We start from the raw sequence: 19,394 nt of genomic DNA, 5'->3' as shown, positions 1-19,394 counted from the left end.
GTGATAAGACGCTATATCAAATGAAAGGATTATTGTTATCATTATAAAATCTTTCTGGATAAAATGCTCTGCATCTCTGCATCTCTGCACCTGACCCTCCCCTGTCCCCTGAAATGGTCTTTAATTAACGCGTTAGACAGGAGGAACCAGTGATGATTAATTAACATTTCTGTATCTTTAAATCACGGACAATCACAGAATCCAATTAATTAGCCGCTCTGGGTGAAACAAGTCCCAGGAAATCGGGAAGAGGAGGATAGAGGCACTGACTGAGGACTGTACCTTTGGCAAATTATATTCGTGGTGCGTTTAACGCTTGTTAAAGTCCCTTCGTTGTCTGAATAGACTCAGAGGTGAGAGTGAGCCAGGCTGATGTGCTCTGAGATACTGCCCTGGGTGGAGAGGGCGATATAAGTGCAAGTTGTTGTTGTTGTTCTTGATACACCTCCTATCAACTTTCACGCCAAACAACAAGGCGAAAATTTACCGTTTCTCAGCAGATTCGTACCTGAATTTTTTTTGGTGTCTGTCACCTGCAGGACCCCATTGTATGTGAGCCGGATAGCGCTCTGTTACACCATATCTTGAGTAGTGTAATCACTTCTGGTCACAATCACCTCCGAGGGCTGTCCAGGCTCTACATACAGTGCAGAGGAGAGCAACAAGGATGATTCCCAGTGTTAGAGGAATGAACTAAGAGCAACGATTAGACAAGCTAGCGCTCTTCACCCTTGACAGCAGATAACTCAGATGGGGACTCATAAAGGTGCCCATCTGAGTTATTATAAATCTTAAATGGGGATTGAAAAAATAAACCCAGAACAATAAATCCAGGGATGCACCAAAACACTGTCACAAGACATGGGTTTAGGATTTTTGGGGGTTTTTGCAAAGGGAAATTTCAGTTTTAAATATCAGGAAGTTTTTCTTTACCCAGAGAATAAATAATAATAATCCTTGCTAATTTGATAGAGCGACTTATCACGTCTTCGAGACGTCTCAAAGCGCTTCACAGGATGCACTGTCAAGTGTAGTGACTGTGTTTGTTGTGGGTGAAACATAGCAGCCAATTGGGCATAGCAGTGTCCCACACGCAGTTGTGGTTTGAGTGGCACTCAATCCCAACGTTTCACCTTTTTGGGACACTGCTGTGTGCAATTGGCTGCCGCAGTTGGCCAACAAAGTCTATTTATTCACTTTACAGTATATTCTACGAAGCGCTTTGAGACATCTCAACGATGTGATAAGGCGCTATATCAAATGCTGTGAATCGAACCCAGGTCCTCGCTTGTGAGGCGAGTGCTCTAAACACTGAGCTACAGGACTCTGACTGGAACAGGGTTACCAGAAAGGGTGATTGAGGGCAGCACAGTGGACTTATTTAAGAAACAGTTTGATGTTGTGATAGGAGGATGGTTGGATGAGTTTTCTAGAAGGGTGAGATCAGATGAGTCGAAGAGCCTCCATTCAATTGGTGGGTCAGAAGGTTGCCCAATATGTGGACTTGGAGCCCACTGTCTAGGCTGACAGTCCAGCACAATACTAGGGGAGCACTGCATTGTCGGAGGTGTCACCCTTCAGATGAGACGTCAAAACCGAGGTCCCGTCTGCCTGTTCAGGTGGATGTTAAAGACTCCGTGGCGCTATTCGAAATGTGAAGGGAGTTTCTCTTGGTGTCCTGGCCGACAATTCCCCAGATAAAATCGTTCACTCACTTATTTCAGGGCTGTTTGTGGGCTTGTTGCTGTGCGTGCAGAACTTTCTGCCTTGTTTGCTTACAAACACACTTTCTACGAAATTTCCTGTGAGGCGCTTGGAAGTGTTTCAACTTTATAGGTGCCACATCGAACGCAAGGATGAGTATTATTAATATTATCCGTGTTTAAAATTTTTTAATAATCCCTCTTTGGGATACTGTGGGACACTGCTGTGTGCAATTGGCCTCCGCGGTTGACCAACAAAATATAGTCTTATTTATTCACTGTACAGTATATTCTATGAAGAGCTTTGAGATATCTCAGTGATGTGATAAGGTGCTGTATCAAATGCAAGATTTATTAAATTATTATTATGATTAATAATAAATGCTGGCCAAATTGGCCTCCTCCCCATCCCACCCCATTATTATTATTATTATTACTATTCATCTCCCTCTCTCTCTCAGATGGTACCACGGAGCAGTGAGTCGCGCAGAAGCAGAGAGCCTGCTGATGCTGTGTAAGGAGTGCAGTTACCTCGTGCGGAACAGTGAGACCAGTCGCAACGATTATTCCCTCTCGCTCAGGTAAGGGGCAGACGGCCGCCCGGCTTTGCGGGAATGCCGTCTCGGGTCAGCGCTGGACCCGTCACCGTTTAGAAATCAGCCGAGCCTCTTACGGGAGGCGCCACAGGTTCGGTTCACAAGAGGGGCTTCCGGGGCTGGAGAGGACCTTTCAGCCCATTTGATCTCGTCCTTCCAGAATGCAAGGTGGTGTTGTTGTTGTTGTTGATGATGATGATCTCCCCTTTCCCCCACCCCAACATTGGGATGCAGAGCGTGAGAAGTACCTCAACAATTACTTTTACGGCATCTTTCACAAAAGAGGACGTCTTAAAGTGCTTTACAGAGACAGAGATAGTTGGGGTGGGGTGGGGTGTGGTGGGGGGGAAAGGGCAGACACCTTGAAAGGATTGCAGCCCCATTGACTGCTTGCAGTATTCAGGGAGCCGGCACAGATATGATGTGTCCCTTTAACTGTGAATGTTTGCCGTGTTTCAGACAATGTTTCTGCTGTTGCTGTTTCCCTGGCAGGAGGGCTGGGAGCGGGAGAGAAATCCTGGAGAAATGCCGCGTTTGCAGTACTGCCTCCTCATACCACTGAAGCTTAAGCTGCGTAAAACTAATAATATAATTACAATAATCATTAGCATAATAATAGTGCTTTCATCATAGTAAATCATCGCAATATAATCTTCACAGTATTCACAATAATAATAATCTTTACATTTGATTCAATGCCTTTCGGAGGAGGAGGTAGAGGAGGAGGGTGTCTGTGAAGGGTTTCTGTTGCTGCTATTTCTGTTGTGCAGTTTTCAGGTCAGGAGGACATCTGAAAGCGCTTCACGCAATATAACATTAAGTGGAGTGCGTTGTGCATTTTCTGGACAAATGCAGCAGCCAATTTGCGCACAGCAATGTCCCACAGACAGCCACAGAGTGAATGACCAATTTTATTTGGGGGATTGTGGGCAGGACACAGGGAGAGTGAAACTCCCTTCTGATTTTGAATGGGGCTATGGGATCTTTAATTCCCAGTTAGACAGGCAGGACCTTAGTTTAACGCCTCATCTGAAGGACGACGCCTCTGAAAATGCTGAACTCCCCCAACGCTGCATCGGGGTGTCATCTTCGACGATAGGGTTCCAAATTACTGACTTGGGGCTTGAACACACAACCTCTGACTCGGAGGCGAGAGACAGTTTTACGGACTGAGCCAACCTGGCGCCTAACTACACCAGACCTCACAAGTGTCCGTGTCCGGACACCAAGTGTCCGTGCACCGAGCAGCGTACCACTCATCCAGTCTGTCCCGATATCAGGCCATTCTATCCGCCTCGCTGCTCTCCACGTCCCGTCGCCTCTCTTGTCAAGTGATACCCACACACACACACACACACACACACACACTGGCCCCAGGATCGTGGCAGCGTCTCTCCCCACACCCCTGGTCCCATGTTGCCAGGGCAACCGTTTACCAAAACGGATGCCCTGTTTGACATGCCTGGCATGTTATCATCTGATAAGAGGATCAACACGGTTGCCCTTGGCAGCAGTTTCATCTGCATACATCCGTCCTTCCCTGAAAGGGCCGTGTGTCAATTAAGTGGAATCCGCTAGTCACTGAATAGGCTATAAAGTGGCAGTCATTCAGTAATTGCAATGATAATGACAGCCGATTCTTTTGTAAGTTTGAATAGACTAAATCCATTGTCAGTCTGAAATGTTAGGACATAGCAATCTTTTTTTGTGCGTGCATGTGTGTGCTGTCTTATCTCCCGTTGCTTAATCCCTAAATAAATCCTTTTATTTGCAGGGAATTTAGAATGCGTACTGTGTCTGGTACAGATAGAGGGGCCGAAATTCCACCTAGTCCTAGTCTTTCAAGCCTTAAAAATTGCCTTAAGACTTAAGTTGGTGCAGAACCGAATCAAGCCCTTTGAGACATTCTCCTGAAAGGCACTATATAAATTTAAATTGTAGTGGACAGTAATTGTGGAATTGTCTCTTCAATTCATTCTTAATTTGGCAGCTTTTTTTTTTGCACGTCATTAACAAATAAATCCATCTCTCAATTGAAGGCCGAATTTAAGAATTTTCCACCCGATCCTAAATTTTAAGACAGAAGTCGCAGAATAAATCCAAGTGGAATTTCGAGCCTCAGAACCTGGTGAAATCAGGATTCCTGTATTAGGACCATAGAAATGCACGGCACAGATTAAGGGCATTCTGCCCATCATGTCGGTGCTGACTCTTTTAAAGAGCAATCCTTTTTGTCCCATTTACCTGCCCTTTCCCCATATGCCTGTAGTTTACTCTGTTTTTAGGTATTTATCTCCTCATGCGTTTCACCCACAAAATGCACAGTCAGTTCACTTTCCAGTATATTTCTGTGTAGCGTGTTGAGGCATCTCAATGAACTGATCCAAACCACTCTACCGGCGCAAAAAAATTTCTCCCACCCTACCCATTTGCTCGTTTGTTCGTTATTAAATTGATGCACTCTGAGACGCTACCCTGTGTGGAGGGCGCTATACAAGTGTAAGTTGTGCTGTAGTTGTTTCTATCAAATGCAAGGATTATTACTATTGTTACTATCACAAATATGGCCTGTTTTCTCCCCTCTGCAACAACAACAACTTGCATTTATATAGCGCCCTCCACGTAGGGTAGCGTCTCAGGGCACTTAACAGTGGCGGAGCCTGACTCCGAGCAGTGGGGGCGGCGAGGGTGGGGGGGGGGGGGGTGGCCATAAGCACGGTCGAAGTGGAAGGTATTCAGGCAGGACTTGAAAAAGGGAAGAGAGGGGTCAAGGCGGAGGGATTGAGGGAGAGTGTTCCAGAGTTTTGGAGAGTAGTGGCCTAAATCGCGACCTCCGATAATACCGGGTGGTGGTTTGGGGGAGTGAGGAGGTCGGAGAGGGAGGGAGGTGTCAGGGAGTGAAGGGATTTGAACACTAGAGCGAGGATCTTGGAAGTCAATTCGTTCGGTGTTCCACGTGTTTCACGAACACCCGGCTGACCCCCTACAAAAGGACGATCCAGTGGAAATCTCCAGCGCAGAATTCAGCCCAGTTTTTATTCTCTCGTACAAAAAAAAAATTCTACATAAAGCATCGCTTCTCCCAGGCGCCCGCTGTCAAAATATTAAAAATTAACAGCGGTTTTCCTTTAAATAGGTCGCCTTGCCGAACGCTGCACTGTGCGCTGTTCGGGGTTTGACATGCTCTCTGTCTCAGTTTAATGCATTTGCGCATTAAAAATAAATCACTGGAACCTCTGCTTGCTCTTTGCCGTCTCTGGCTCCCATCGGAGAGAGCCTCCTGCTGTTTGGGATTAATTTGCAACAAACTCAGCAGCCTGGCCAGGGAGCGTGGGTGGTTTGTCCCTAACCACCTCCCCCCTCTCCCCCCCCACAACCCCATCCCAACAATACCCCTTCACACCCCCTCACACACACCATTTGTGTGAATCTCAAATCATGCTGTCTCCCAAATGTAACTCTTTCCCTTCCCTACACTCACTCACTCACTCACTCACTCGCACACATACACACTCACGCTTACACGTACACTCTCACATTTATTCACATGTACATGCTCACACTCACCTCCACTCTCGTACTCACTCACACCTACACTTTCGCACTCACTGACACGTACACACTCCCAAGTACTCTCCCACACTCACTCATACCCTCACACTCACATGTAAACACACTCACACTTACACATACACTCGCACACTCACCTACACTCATACCTACACTCTCACACATGTACCACTCACACTTACAGATGCACTCATATCTACACTCACACCTACACTCTCACACTTACTTGTACACGCTCACACATACACTCACACACTCATACCTACACTCTCACACTCACACGTACACACTCACACTAAACTCATACACAAATACATATACATATTTTCACAACACCCATAGACACACATACCTGTACATACACAAAAACTCACACACACAAACTCAAATACACACACATCTACACTCTCTAAACAGAGTCACCTACATGCACAGACTTCATGACTCTGGTCAGAAGGTTGTGGGTTCAAATCCTTCCGACGCGAAAAGGCGCTACACTAAATGCAAGGATTATTACTATGATGATTGATTACCTTCTGGGTAAAGAAAAAACTTTTTGGTGTCTATCCTGAAATACCCTTTGCAACTCTTAAACCTCTACCCTCTCGTTCTTCTATCTTGGAGCATCCTAAATTATTGATCGGTTTTACTTTTTAAATCCCATTTAAAATGTGAATCTCCCCTCGGAGTTGTATGATTGAGTGGTGATGAGCTCATTCGTGGCTACCATTTGATGCTGTGACGTTACTGTATGAATCGGATCAGAGGCATGAGTGAATCATGGGGTTGCAAAGTGACCTCAGTAAAAAACAGCCTCAGCACTTTAGTCAGTGAACTAATGGACTGGTGTAATCCCAGTGATATCACTCCTAGAGAAAAAGGCCTCTGATTGAACGACTCGAAATCCAGAGTTCCCCCAGGAAGGTAATGGCGGGGGAATATGAGGGAATAGAACGTGCCGGAGAACACGGGCAGCAATAATCTAATCTTCCTATGGAGAAAGCTCCTCCAATAATAATAATAGTAATATAATAATAATAATCATCCTTGCAATTGGTGTAACGTCCCCGACCCACCCGCCCTACCATTGACAAGAGAGCCTTCAGCCACTCTGACCCCAACCTCTGAAATTCCATCCCCAAGTCACTCCGCCTCGCCCCCTCCTTAGCCTCCTTCAAGTCCCGCCTCAAAACTCTCCTCTTCGACCATGCCCTCAGCCAACCCCCTTCCCCTCCCCTCCCTTCTCCCCCGCCCCGACCCCAGCTCAGGTCTGAAATGCTGTATCACTTTCCAGCGCCTTGGGACGTCCTCCCAACGTGAAAGGCGCTATACAAATGTAATCTTGTTGTTGTTGTAGTTCCTTTCCTGTCTGGAGGACATAGGATGGCTGAGTTGCTAAGTTAGCTGGCCATTGAGGAGCTGAGCCCTGGGTTTGCTGATCTCAGCCAATTGAGGTGCACTGATTGACATAAATGCGCTTGAGTTGCAAAGGGAATATTGGACTGTGTGACCCCCCACCCCCCCAATCCCCCATCTCCCCATATGCGGAACAGGAACAGCAACTACAGCTGCGGTTGGCCCCCATCTTTGGATCCAATTGCAGCCCCTGGCTTAGTGAAGGGGCAACATGGATCGTGATTACCATCTAGTGCCCCTTGCTGGAGGATGTATGTGAGAGCTTGTGTGTGTGTGTGGCTATTGACTGAGAACACGATCAGGTTTGCAATAGCTGGGATCACGAGGGAAGAATAAGGAGTTGGCTTCGATGTAATAAAGATACAGTAGGTTGTGTTGGCAGATTTATGATGTCAGCTAATGCATCAGAACAGCCTGGAAAGGAGGAAAAATCGCACGCACATGGAGACATACAAACATGTGCACCCACACGCGAACTCACGCACACACGCGCGTGCGCACAGACTTGCATCCACACACACAACAACAAGGAAATTACATTACATTACATTACAGCACCTTTCACGTCGGGTATATACACAGGCATATGTACACCTGTGCACACACGCACACATGCACATGGGCACACAAGTGTACTCACACACACACACGTAAAACACCAAATCATGTCCGCGCTGCGTGACCTCTCCTGGCTTCGTGACTCTGAAATGTGACACCCAAGCTAGGAACCATCTTCATTCCCCGGCCCCTCGCCCTGAGCAAAAAAACAAACCTCTCCGTCCGTGAGTGACTCTTTTCGGAATAGAATTAGTCTCGCCCACAAATTACACACTTTACAATATATTCTGTGAAGCGCTTCGATACGTCTCAACGACGTTGAAAAAAGCACCGCAAAAAATGCAAGGATTATTTAGTATTATTATTATTATTGTAGGTGGGCTCCCGGTTTAACTGGTAATAAAAAAAACGCTCGAGCCCCCTGTAATTAATGACTGCCGGGCAGCGTGAGTGGATTAGGATAATAAGACTCGTGTTCACTGAATGGAGAATCCTGTTCCTGGGCCGTTCGCTGTTTGTTCTGCTCTGGTCCCCAGAGACGCTGGAAATCAGCCATTAACCTCCTCTCCGTACTTAGAGACACCTCTTGTCTTGTTCCACTGTAGCTCCTGAATTATTCATACCCCACTTCCCCCCCCCCACCCCCCCATGTGATTACTGTGAGCAGGGCTTTGTCTTTTGTTATGTTGAGCTGGTAAATTGATGTCTCCCCCCACACCCCCCACCCCACCCCCACACACACCCACACACACCCGGTGAAGACAGGCTGTCACACAGCTCATTGATGGATTTCTTCTGATTGCGCGGAGGAGATGGAGAAATGATGGTAGATTACATTTTGAAGTGTTTCCTCTGACACACACTCTACTCAGAGACTGCAGAGAGTGAGGGTTGGGGTGGGGTGGGGGCTGGTTGGGTGGGGATGGGGTGGGGGGTGGGGGCTTCTGTTCACCATTAAATTTACCAACCTCGTGCACGTGACCTTATTGTGAGAACACAGTAAAACAATCCTAGTGACGAGATCTTCAGGTGTGTTTCTCCACAGTGACGGCAGCTATTCCAGACCAGATTCCCCCCGGGGGTGGTGGATGGGAAATCACCTGACGTCCACACAATTGTGGACCAGGAGCAGGGAGTCCCGTGGAGACCTGGAGCTCAGTGATTAGAGTGCTCGCCTCGAAACTTGAGGACCCGGGTTCGATTCCCGGACAGGGAGAAACGTTGGGCAAGTTCCCTTACTCCACACGCTTCTGTTTAACTAGCAGTAACCCGGTTGTTAGACGGCTGGCAGATCGCTTTTCTGGGGATAACAACCTCTTCAAAATAATAATAATAATTTGGTCACTCAATTCCACCAAATAAAATGGATCATTCATTTCATGGCTATTTGTGGGACATTGCTATGTGCCAGTTGGTTGCCTCGATAAGGGGCTATATAAAATGCAAGAATTATTATTATTATTATTATTATAACTACAAACATCTTCTGAATTCAGAAGCCGAGGAGACCAGCTGGCAAAGGAACAGATTTAATATAATGAAATTTCCCAATTAATTACTTTAATCGACACTCACATTAGTAAATAAGAAAAGGAGGGAGTGGGATGGTTTCTCTGGACCGAGTGAGGAGAATTGAGCGCTGTCCATTATTAACACATGCTTTCAACTTTTGTTGGAGTTAATTAGCAAAAAGCACCCCAGGCACGGACACTTCCTTCAGTTCATCTGCGTTCCCTCTCTGGAGGGTGAATGAAACATATGATATCTTAAAGGATTTTTCACACCCAGCTGGTGAATTTAGCATGCTTAGCACAATACGCAGCCTTACAAAGGAACAATTAGCTATTCGTTCAGTATGCAGCCACCCACCCAGAGGGAGGCTGGATTGCGGACACTGATTAATGTGGAGGGGCACAGATAACCACTAAACCCTCCAAAATGCGCACACACCCTCCCTTGTCTTGTGTGTCGGCTCAGCAAGTATCTGTTTCTCGACCACAAAATTCCACCTAGTCTCCGACTGCCAGGCGGTGTCAGTCTGGCTCGGTCGGTCACGCTCTCGCCTTTTCAGTCGGAAGATTGTGGGTTCAAGCCCCAGGTTGGAGACTTCGAACTCACTTAGTCTAGGCTGATGCTGCAGTGCTGGCGGGGGGGAGGGGATGTGAGCGCTGTGTTGTGGAGGTGGTATCCTTCTGCTGAGTAGTTAAATAGAGATCCCACCTCATGGCACTATTCGGATAAAAAGGGTTTCTCCTGTTGTCCTGGCCCCAACCCCCCCCAGAAAGATATGGCCTTTCATTTCATGGCTGTTTGTGGGACGCTGCTGTGTGCCAATTGGCTGCTGCATTCACCTACAAAATATAAAGTCACAAAACTTGATAATAAATCTTGTGATGGGCTTTGAGACAACCATCAATCCACTTTGCAGTATATCCTGTGAAGTGCTTTGAGATGACTCAATGACGTGATGAGGCACTATATCAAATGCAAGGACTATTATTATTAATCATAATATTATTAAGCGCTTTTCTCCTGATGCGAAAAGCGCTGCATCAAATGCAAGGATTGTTATGATATACGATCGCGCAAAATTTTGGAAAACTTAAATTCAGTCCTAATTTACAAGCTGTTTTTATACAGCAAAAGAACTTCCAGCTTCAGGCTGAATTCAACGCATTTGCACCGCTTTGCAAGTCCATAACAGCTTTTACTGGAGAATCGGACAAATACTTGAAGTGGAAAAAACAAATGTGTATTGGTGAGCCAGGTGTCTGACACGTGCGGAAACCCATCACCGTGCTTCAGAGTATCCAAACCAAACTGCATCCCACCTACACATGGAACGAAAGAAACCTGAGGCAAAATAATATTAAAAGATACAAAGATAGAGACAAGAAGGGAAATAGGATTAGAGTAGAAAGCTGTGGGCTGTAAGCTTTGCCTTGTGTGATTCAGGGATATCTAATTAAATTATTACATTTAATACAGAAAACTCCTGATAACTCGACACTCCAGGAGGAAAAAGCTCAGCGACGAGTTATCCAGAGGGATGAGTCAGGCATGTGTATAAACACATAAATGAATCTGCCGGGATACTGACAGCACGATGAATTAAGTGGTAGCGACAAAACTTAGGGACATAGTGGCTGAAAGCATGGCCACCAATGGTGGGGTGGAGGGGATGAGAGACAAGACCGGAGCCAACCGAGCGGAGGCGGAAGGTGGCGGAGTGGGGTGTAAACAGGTCGGAGAGGGAGGGAGGTGCCAGGGCATGAAGAGATTTGAAGATGTGTGTGAGGATCTTGAAGTTGATCCGTTCTGTGATAGGGAACCGGGACAGGCTCCCGATCACAGAACTCCATCACGCCAGTCCTGGGAGGGTACGAGGTACGGAGTTTAGAGCGGGTGAGTATTCGGGCCCCGGAGTTTTTGAATTAGTTGGTTTTCTGGATAGTGGAGCTGGTGAGACTGGCGAGGAGGGCATTGGAATAGACGAGCTCGGAGATGATGAAAGTGTGGACGGGGGTTTCGGCTGTTTTGGGTGCGAGATACAGTCAGAGACTGGCAAAGAGCTGGAGGAAAGCTTTTAGGAGGGAAGTAAGGGGAAGTGTAAAAGGACGTGAGGGGAGGAAAGGCAGGAAAATGGGGCTGATCGGCTAAATGGAGAGCTCTTTCAGAGAGCTGGCAGAGGGATGATGGATCGAATGGCCTCTTCCTGTGGTGGAAGCACGCCGAGACGTTACCGCGCATGAAGGGTGCTATATAAATACAAGCTATTGTTGTATGGTTCTGTTCCTCTGCTCAGTGTTGGCTGTGGGAACAGCTGGAGTGTGAGACCTCACACACCGCTCCGCTCATGTGTGCAGTAATCCGCAGCCACAAATTCAGATCAAACCATCCGCACGTGATCAAAGTGCCTGACCTCAACATGACCTGGCGCTAAACCGGGGTGGGCGGGGGGGAGATGTAGGGTAAGACGGGATAACCAGATGCGTAATAAATGGGATTGAAAGGATTTAACATTGAACTAATGGAAACCTTCCTAGAAGAATGGAATCAAACCAGAACTCAACTGTGAGTGAACAGGAGCCGAGTGAACAGTCTGCTACTGAGACTTGCTACAGCTAAACAGTCCCTACAACAACAGCTTGCACTTATGCAGTGCACTTCACGCAGGTTAGCGCCTCGGAGCGTCTCACAGGACTGTAGTGTGGCCCACCCCACCCCATCCCCCGAGCCAGGGAGAAAGGGGAGCTGATTGCAGGCACAGTCGAAGAGGGAAGTCTTCGGATGCAATAGGTTGATGCAATCGGTTGACGGACAAAGAAGGTACCAAGGCAGAGGGGTTGAGGCAGGGATTTCAAGAGATTTGGGGTGTAGTGGCTGATGGCACGGCTGCCGATGATGGAGCGGGGGCTTGCTACAAATACATAGTCCCTACAAACACACATTCACTACATTCTACAGTATATCCTCCAAAGTGCTTTGGCGCTGTGTCACCTGCAAAGATTGTTTTACTGTCTGCTCTCTGTACTGGCCTGCCGCATGTCCCCCGCCCTGCCCGCTCTGCCATCGGAGGTTGGGCCATTAGCCCCACTCTCTGGAACTCCATCCCGGAGCCCGTCCTTTGCCTCCTTCAAGGCATGTCTCAAGACCTTCGTCTTCGACGCGCCTTTGGTCATCTTCCCTCCACCCCTCCTTGCTCTCCGCCACTCCTAACTCCAGCCCATTGCTCGGGTGCAAACCCTTGACTGCCCAGCACCTCGGGACTTCCTCCCGCCGTGAAAGGCGCTGTGCAAGTTGTTGATGTTGTTGTCGTCGTCGTTATCGTAAGTCAAACTGGACAGAGGCCAGTGCGAAGACTTCCGACTTACGAAACTCCAGCTCCTGAGCTTTGCAGCAGCCTGTAGACAGTACACGGCTCCAGCCCGTCTGCTCTGTGTCTGGCACTGGTGTAATACAGGGGGTCCCAACAGGGAATTCTCAGCAGCATCTCCAGGTATGGCTTTGGATGGTTTTGTGTAGCATTTATTCCAATTTAATCTCCCACCTCCCCCACCACCACCACCACCACTTCACATCCCTGGGACAGAAAGGACGTTGATAAAGTGGGGGCTTCAATGTCCCACTCACCACAGAGCTTATCTTGGAACAAGAGCAGCTTCCTCACCTCAAGCTCAGGCCCCAGGTCAGCTGTGAAGCTCTTCGAAACGCCTCTGTTTTAACTGGCAATAAGTAAAAACCCGGTTGTTAGTCGATTGGCAGATCACCTTTCAGGGGTAATAATCCCTTAAAAAAAATTATTTGGTCACTTCAATCCACGACTGTTTGTGGAACACAGCTGTGCGCCATTGGCTGCCACGTTTCACCCACAAAATGTACAGTCACTCCACAGTCGATTTCGTGAAGCGCTTTGAGACGTCTCGAAGACGTGATAAGGCACTATATCAAATGAAAGGATTATTATTATTATAAATCTCGATTTTGAAGTTAAAAGAACAATAAGACGAGCGGGGGGGCAGGGGTGGTTGGAGAAACTCAGCCGTCCAGAGAGATGATCGATGTTGAAATGTGCACTAGGTAGAAAATATCTCTGGATTCAGGGCAAGTGTTGCAGAACTAATAAGCTTCACATGCCTTTGTACCCCAGACAATGCTTCCTCACTGCACGTTTAACCATGAACAAAGCAAAATAATTGTGGAATGGAACATAGAGACAGCGTCTCAACCACAGGACAATCTCAAGTTGTGCCTTTAGTTTTCCACCACCTCTCAGCCTGGCTCAGTCAGTCAGTTAGTTGTGCTGTGGGCTCTGGGATCATGAGGTTGCAGATTTCAAGCCCTACCTTAGGACTGGAGCTAGTGAGGTCAAGGAGGTAGGTCTTGAGACCGGGCTCCACCCTCTCCTCCCCTTGCCTCCTCCACACTGGGGCTTTGGTTTGCAGGGTCAACAGTACCTGATGGGAAGAACTCCTGACCCCCAGTGACTGGCCTACACTTCCAAATCCTGCCGATGAGCCAGGCTGGCGGTGCTGTCATTAGCAGTTGCCTATTCGTGTTTAGGCTACAATTTATACTTAGGTATAGTGCCTTGAAAGAGGGGAGGGAGGGAGTTGGAGAGTCCTGGGAATGGAGTTCTAGAGAGTGTGCACCCGCCCGCCCTCCCTCCTACCAATGGTGCGCTGGATAGAGCAGGGGACGGGGAGTAGGCAAGTATCAGCCGAGCAAAGGAAATAGCATTGTATGGGTGAAGGAGGTGGAAAAGGAGTGTGGGTGCGAGACCACAGAGGGATTTAAACGGGAGAACAAAGATTTTAATAATATTATTAGTAATAATCCTTGCATTTGATATAGCGCCTTATCATGTCTTCGAGATGTCTCAAAGCGCTACATTAGCACTAGAGTCTCACAGAATATACCGTAAAGTGAATCGATTGTATATTTTGTGGGCGAAACGCGGCAGCCAATCGCGCACAGCAGCGTCCCACAGACAGCCGTGGATTGAGTGACCAAATTATTTTCATTTATTTTGAAGGAATTATTACCCCTGTAAAAGCGATCCGCCAATTGAGTAACAACCGGGTTCCTACTTACTGCTCGGTAAACAGAGGCGTGTGGAGCGAGGAAACTTCCCCCAACGTTTCGTTCTGCCCAGGAATTGAACCCAGGTCCTCTCCCTTGCGAGTCAAGTCCACGTGATAATTTTTCACCTGCGAGCGGAGATTGTTTTGGATTGAGCGACCAATTTATTATTCTTATTTTTTGAAGGAATTATTACTCCCGGAAAATCGATCCACCAACCAACCAGCAACAACAATAACAACAAGATTGCATTTATAGAGCGCCTTTCACGTCGGGAGGACGTCCCAAGGCGCTGGACAGTTGGGTCGGGACCCGAGCATTGGGGGGAGATGGTCAGGGTGAGGGGAGGGAAGGGAGGGAGCGAGGAGGGGGTAGAGAGTCGAGGGGGGAGCTGAAGGCACGGCAACCGGGTTCCTACTTACTGCTCGGTAAACAGAAACGTGTGGATTAAGGAAACTTGCCTAACGTATCGCCCCGCTCGGGAATCAAACCCGGGTCTCTCGCTCGTGAGGCAAGCGCTCTAACTGCTGAGCCACAGGACTCTGCGCCTTGAACTCAATCCGCAAGAGGTGGGTGGGTAATGGGAAGCCAGCGGAGACGTGGAAGAAGGGAAAGCAATAGGAGTTACGCACATGAGGTGAAGTGGAGCATCAATGAATACTTAAGTGAGTCAATCACACTGTCTGCGTTAAAGGGAGCAGAAACCCATTGAATACGGAGCCTCTTTAGATTGAATTGTAAGCAGTACAGTGCTGTGCGTGTCAGACCGACTGAGGGGGGAAAAGTGCTCAAGGAGATGATGTTCGGATTACGCTCTCCTCTCAGGGCAGTGAGTAAGTGAGTGATTCAGTATGGCTCAGAGCAGCTACCTCGCGTTTCTGTCTGAATTACAGGCTCATTCGCTCGATTGATTGTAGCTCGAAGCTGCCCGAGAAACTAATAGCTGTGCAGCGGCTGCCGTCCGCCCTACTCCGCAGCCTGTGTGTTCGATCCTGTCACCTGTAGCTTTATCCTCGTCGTACTCTTCTCCCTCCTCCACCCACTCCCTCTCTCCCTCCATCGCCCACTCCCGTTCTCCTTCCATCACCCATTCCCTCTCACCAACACCCCCTCCCTGGCTCCCTCCATTCACTCCATCCATTTTCTCCCTCCGCCCGCCCACCCATGCCCTCTCTCTCTCTCCTCCACCCACACTCTCTCTCTCCCTCTGTCAACCACTCCCTCTCTTCCTCCTCCATCCATTCACTCCCTCCCTCCTCCATCAGCTCCTGCTGTCACCCAATCCCTCCCTCATAGACTCCTCCCCATCACAGACGCCTACTCTCACAGCTCCTCCCCTCATAGGCTCCTCCTTTCATAGGCTCCTCCTTCCAAAGACCCCTCCCCTCACAGGCTCCTCCTTTCATTGACTCCTCCCCTCACAGGCCCCTCCTTTCATGGACCCCTCCCCTCACAGGCTCCTCCTTTTATGGACCCCTCCCCTCACAGGCTCCTCCTTTCATGGACCCCTCCCCTCACAGGCTCCTCCTTTGATGGAAGGCTCCTCCTTTCATAGACTCCTCCCCTCACAGGCTCCTCCTTTCATGGACCCCTCCCCTCACAGGCTCCTCCTTTCATGGACCCCTCCCCTCACAGGCTCCTCCTTTCATAGACTCCTCCCCTTACAGGCTCCTCCTTTCATGGATCCGTCCCCTCACAGGCTCCTCCTTTCATGGACCCCTCCCCTCACAGGCTCCTCCTTTTATGGACCCCGCCCTTCATAGATTCCTGCCATTAAGTTTCCACCCAAGGTGTAATATTGTCTTGGGTGTTTGTATGTGGGTCGCTGCTGTGCGCAATTGACTACCGCGTTCCGCCCACAAAATACACAGTCACTACACTTGACAATATATTCTGTGAAGCACTTTGAGACGTCTCAACGGCCCGATAAGGCGCTGCATCAAATGCAAGGGTTATTAAATTATTATTATTATTAATAGCAGCCGTTTCACTCCCGTTAGTGGTTTGAGCAGTATTCTCATTGCCAGTAAATGCCCACAAACAGCAGACAGAGGGAGGGGGTAATGGGGAAGAATTATCAAGCCCGATCTATAGCAGTAACTGATCCAGGGTGACAGCCCGCCCACCCCTCCCCAGATCGCGACTGCACGGTATGTATACAGACCGGCGAGCGAGCGAGCGAGGGAGGGAGGGAGTTAACTCGGATTTTTAGGATAGCGTTTTCGATTTTGATACTATAACATCGACGACGACGACAGCTCGTGTTTATACAGCGCCCCTCCCGCAGGGTAGGGTCCCTGGGTGCCCGGTTGACGGCAGATTACCAGCCTGAGCCCGGCCATAACATGAGCTCGCACAGAACCAGCCCAGCGTGAAGAGATTCTGATACTCGCTCATCCCACCCCTGACCTCGCTGAATGTCTCCTCCATCCGTTAATCTCTTGCAATCATTCACCCGGCAACTTTCTGTGCTCTTCGAGACTGCAAAGCTCTCAGTGTGTTACGCGGAAAAGAGAGGGAGGGCGAGGGGAGCGTGGGTGCTGGCTGTTTTTGTGTTGCGATCCCCCCCCCCCCCCTCACAAAATATACTGTGAAGTAAATTGACTGCATAATTTGTGGGCGAAACGCGACAGCCAAATTGCGCACAGCGGCGTCCCCACAAACAGTCGTAGGCTGAGTGACCCAGTTTTTAAAAATGTTTGGAAGGGATTATTACCCCCTGAAAAGCGATCCGCCATTCGCCTAACAACTGGGTTCCGACTTATTGCAAGGTAAACAGAGGCGTGCGGAGTAACAAAGTGTTTCGCCCCTGCCCGGGAATCAAACCCAGGTCTTCACGCTTGCGAGGCGATTATTTAATATATTTTTACGTATTTAATAAATAATATATAATCACATCCCCAACGCGATGCTGAGGAATGTGCCACATTGTCAGAGGTGCCTTTGAATGAGCCGTTAAACCGAGGTCCCATCTGCCCGTTTAGGTGGATGTGAAAGACCCCGAGGCACGGCGCGAAAAGAGAAAGGATTTTCTCTCCGTATCTTTAAACGGCCACAACTAATCTGGAGCTTCTTAGCTCTGTGGCAACTTTTGTGTGGTGCTTTGGTGCTTTTACCAATTGAAGCCTCAATGGAGACATCGCTTAGGAGCACTTGAAGCCTGAGAAAGGCCCGTCAGTTGCCGTGGAAACCAGTGGCACCTCGTGTGTTAACTGTGCGTGTTAGAGCAAAGCGTTTATGCCTGATGTCTGTTTCCATCGCTGTCGCAATGAGGCAACGACTAATGGAAACCTTACAGACTCCAATTAGCCAAACCCCAAACTGGAGTGAACAACACATTAGCACAATCTCTCTCTCTCTCTCTCTCTCTCTCTCACTCTATCTCTCCAACTGTTTCACTCTATTCCTCTCTAACTCTACGTCTCTCTAACTCTACCTCTCCCTAACTCTATATCTCTCTCTGTTTATTTCTCTCGAGTTCTCTCCATTTCTCTTTTTGAGTCTCACTCTCTATCTTTAACTCTATCTCTCTCTCTCTCTCTAACTGCCTCACTCTATTTCTCCCTATCTCTCTCTGTATCTCTTTAACTGTCTAACTGTCTCTCTACTCTTTATCTCTCTCTGCCTCTCTCTCCCAAAATGTCTTTCTAACCGTGATTCTCTCTATCTCCAACTCACGTATTTCCCTATCTCTAACTGTCTATCACTATCTTTCCCTAACTCTCTCTAACTGTTAACTCGCTACCTTCACGTCCCCCGCCTCGCCCGCCCTACCATTGGCGGGCGGGCCTTCTGCCACTCTGCCCCACTCTCTGGAACTCCATCCCGCAGTCCCTCCGTCTCGCCCCCTCCTTTGCCTCCTTCAAGACCCGTCTCAAGACCCACCTCTTCGACTGTGCTTTCCATCTCCCTCTTCTCCCCCTTTCCTCAGACCCTCCCCAATCCCGACCCCGACCTCGGGTCCAAAACTCTGACTTGTCCAGTTTCTTTGGACGTCCTCTCGACGTAAAAGGCTCCATGTAAATGTAATATAATGTTGTTGCTGTCGTCTCTTTATCTCTGTATAACTCTCTCTCTAACTGTCTATCCGTATCTCGCTCTATCTCTAACTCGTTTATGCCCCTCAATCTTTCTCTCCTTTTCTCTGCCTCTCTCTGTTGGGACGTCCTCCCGACGTGAAAGGTGCTATATCAAATGCAAGGATTATTATTATAATCTTCTTGTTGTTGTTGCCTCGCTCTCTATTTCTCTCTCTCAATCTCTCTCTTTCTCTCTCTCTCTATATCTCTCTAACTAACCGTTCTTCTGTTCCTCTCCCCCCCCCCACCCACCCACCCACCCCACTCAGGAGCAGCCAGGGTTTTATGCACATGAAGTTCAGCCGAACGAAAGACTCCAAATACATTCTGGGCCTGAATAGCGCTCCCTTTGACAGTATCCCAGAGGTGATCGAACACTATACCAGCCGCAAGCTGCCCATCAAAGGTGCCGAACATCTCTCTCTGCTCTTCCCGGTGGTCGTGCAGACCCTGTGACCCCCCCCTCCCTCCAACTTCCACCCTGGGCCCTCACCAACTATGGGAGAGGGGGCAGCGAACGAACACTATGTCCTTCCCAATAGCAGGGAAATCAGACTACGATGCTGCCACGAACCTCCTGAGGGCGACTGAAACACATCATTTTGTTATTCCCCCCACATCCATCCAGGAGGAGGCACAAGATGGGACGATTCCACGGACAACCTCGTCCACCGCTCGTGCTTCATGTACATGTGGCTGATTATTTGACCTTGGAGTGGGGAAATGTGTGTGTGGGGAGGGGGGGGGGGGCTGGGCGGGGGAGGGGGGCTGCTTTGGTTGGGAACCAGTTCCTGCCGTCGCCTGACATATATACACACAAACGCTCTCTCACTTGCACCCTCTCACACTCTCCTTCTCCCCCCCCTCTCTCTCATTCCCCCTCTCTTGCA

At 48.6% G+C, this 19,394-nt stretch overlaps 1 protein-coding gene across 1 annotated transcript in view; it reads left to right on the top strand.

The window, feature by feature from the left end:
* Window positions 1-18,960, top strand: part of LOC103183581 (SH2 domain-containing adapter protein F) — an 84,246-nt gene extending 65,286 nt beyond the window's left edge. The window contains exons 5-6 of the mRNA XM_007901150.2: window positions 2,165-2,284; window positions 18,774-18,960. Coding sequence (XP_007899341.1) covers window positions 2,165-2,284; window positions 18,774-18,960 — 307 coding nt within the window. The remainder of the gene's footprint in view (window positions 1-2,164; window positions 2,285-18,773) is intronic.
* Window positions 18,961-19,394: the final 434 nt, after the last annotated feature.

This window comes from Callorhinchus milii, unplaced genomic scaffold, assembly GCF_018977255.1.
Source record: "Callorhinchus milii isolate IMCB2004 unplaced genomic scaffold, IMCB_Cmil_1.0 Scaffold21, whole genome shotgun sequence".
NCBI classification, from domain to species: Eukaryota; Metazoa; Chordata; class Chondrichthyes; order Chimaeriformes; family Callorhinchidae; genus Callorhinchus; species Callorhinchus milii.
This window is presented reverse-complemented; position numbering and strand designations above follow the sequence as displayed.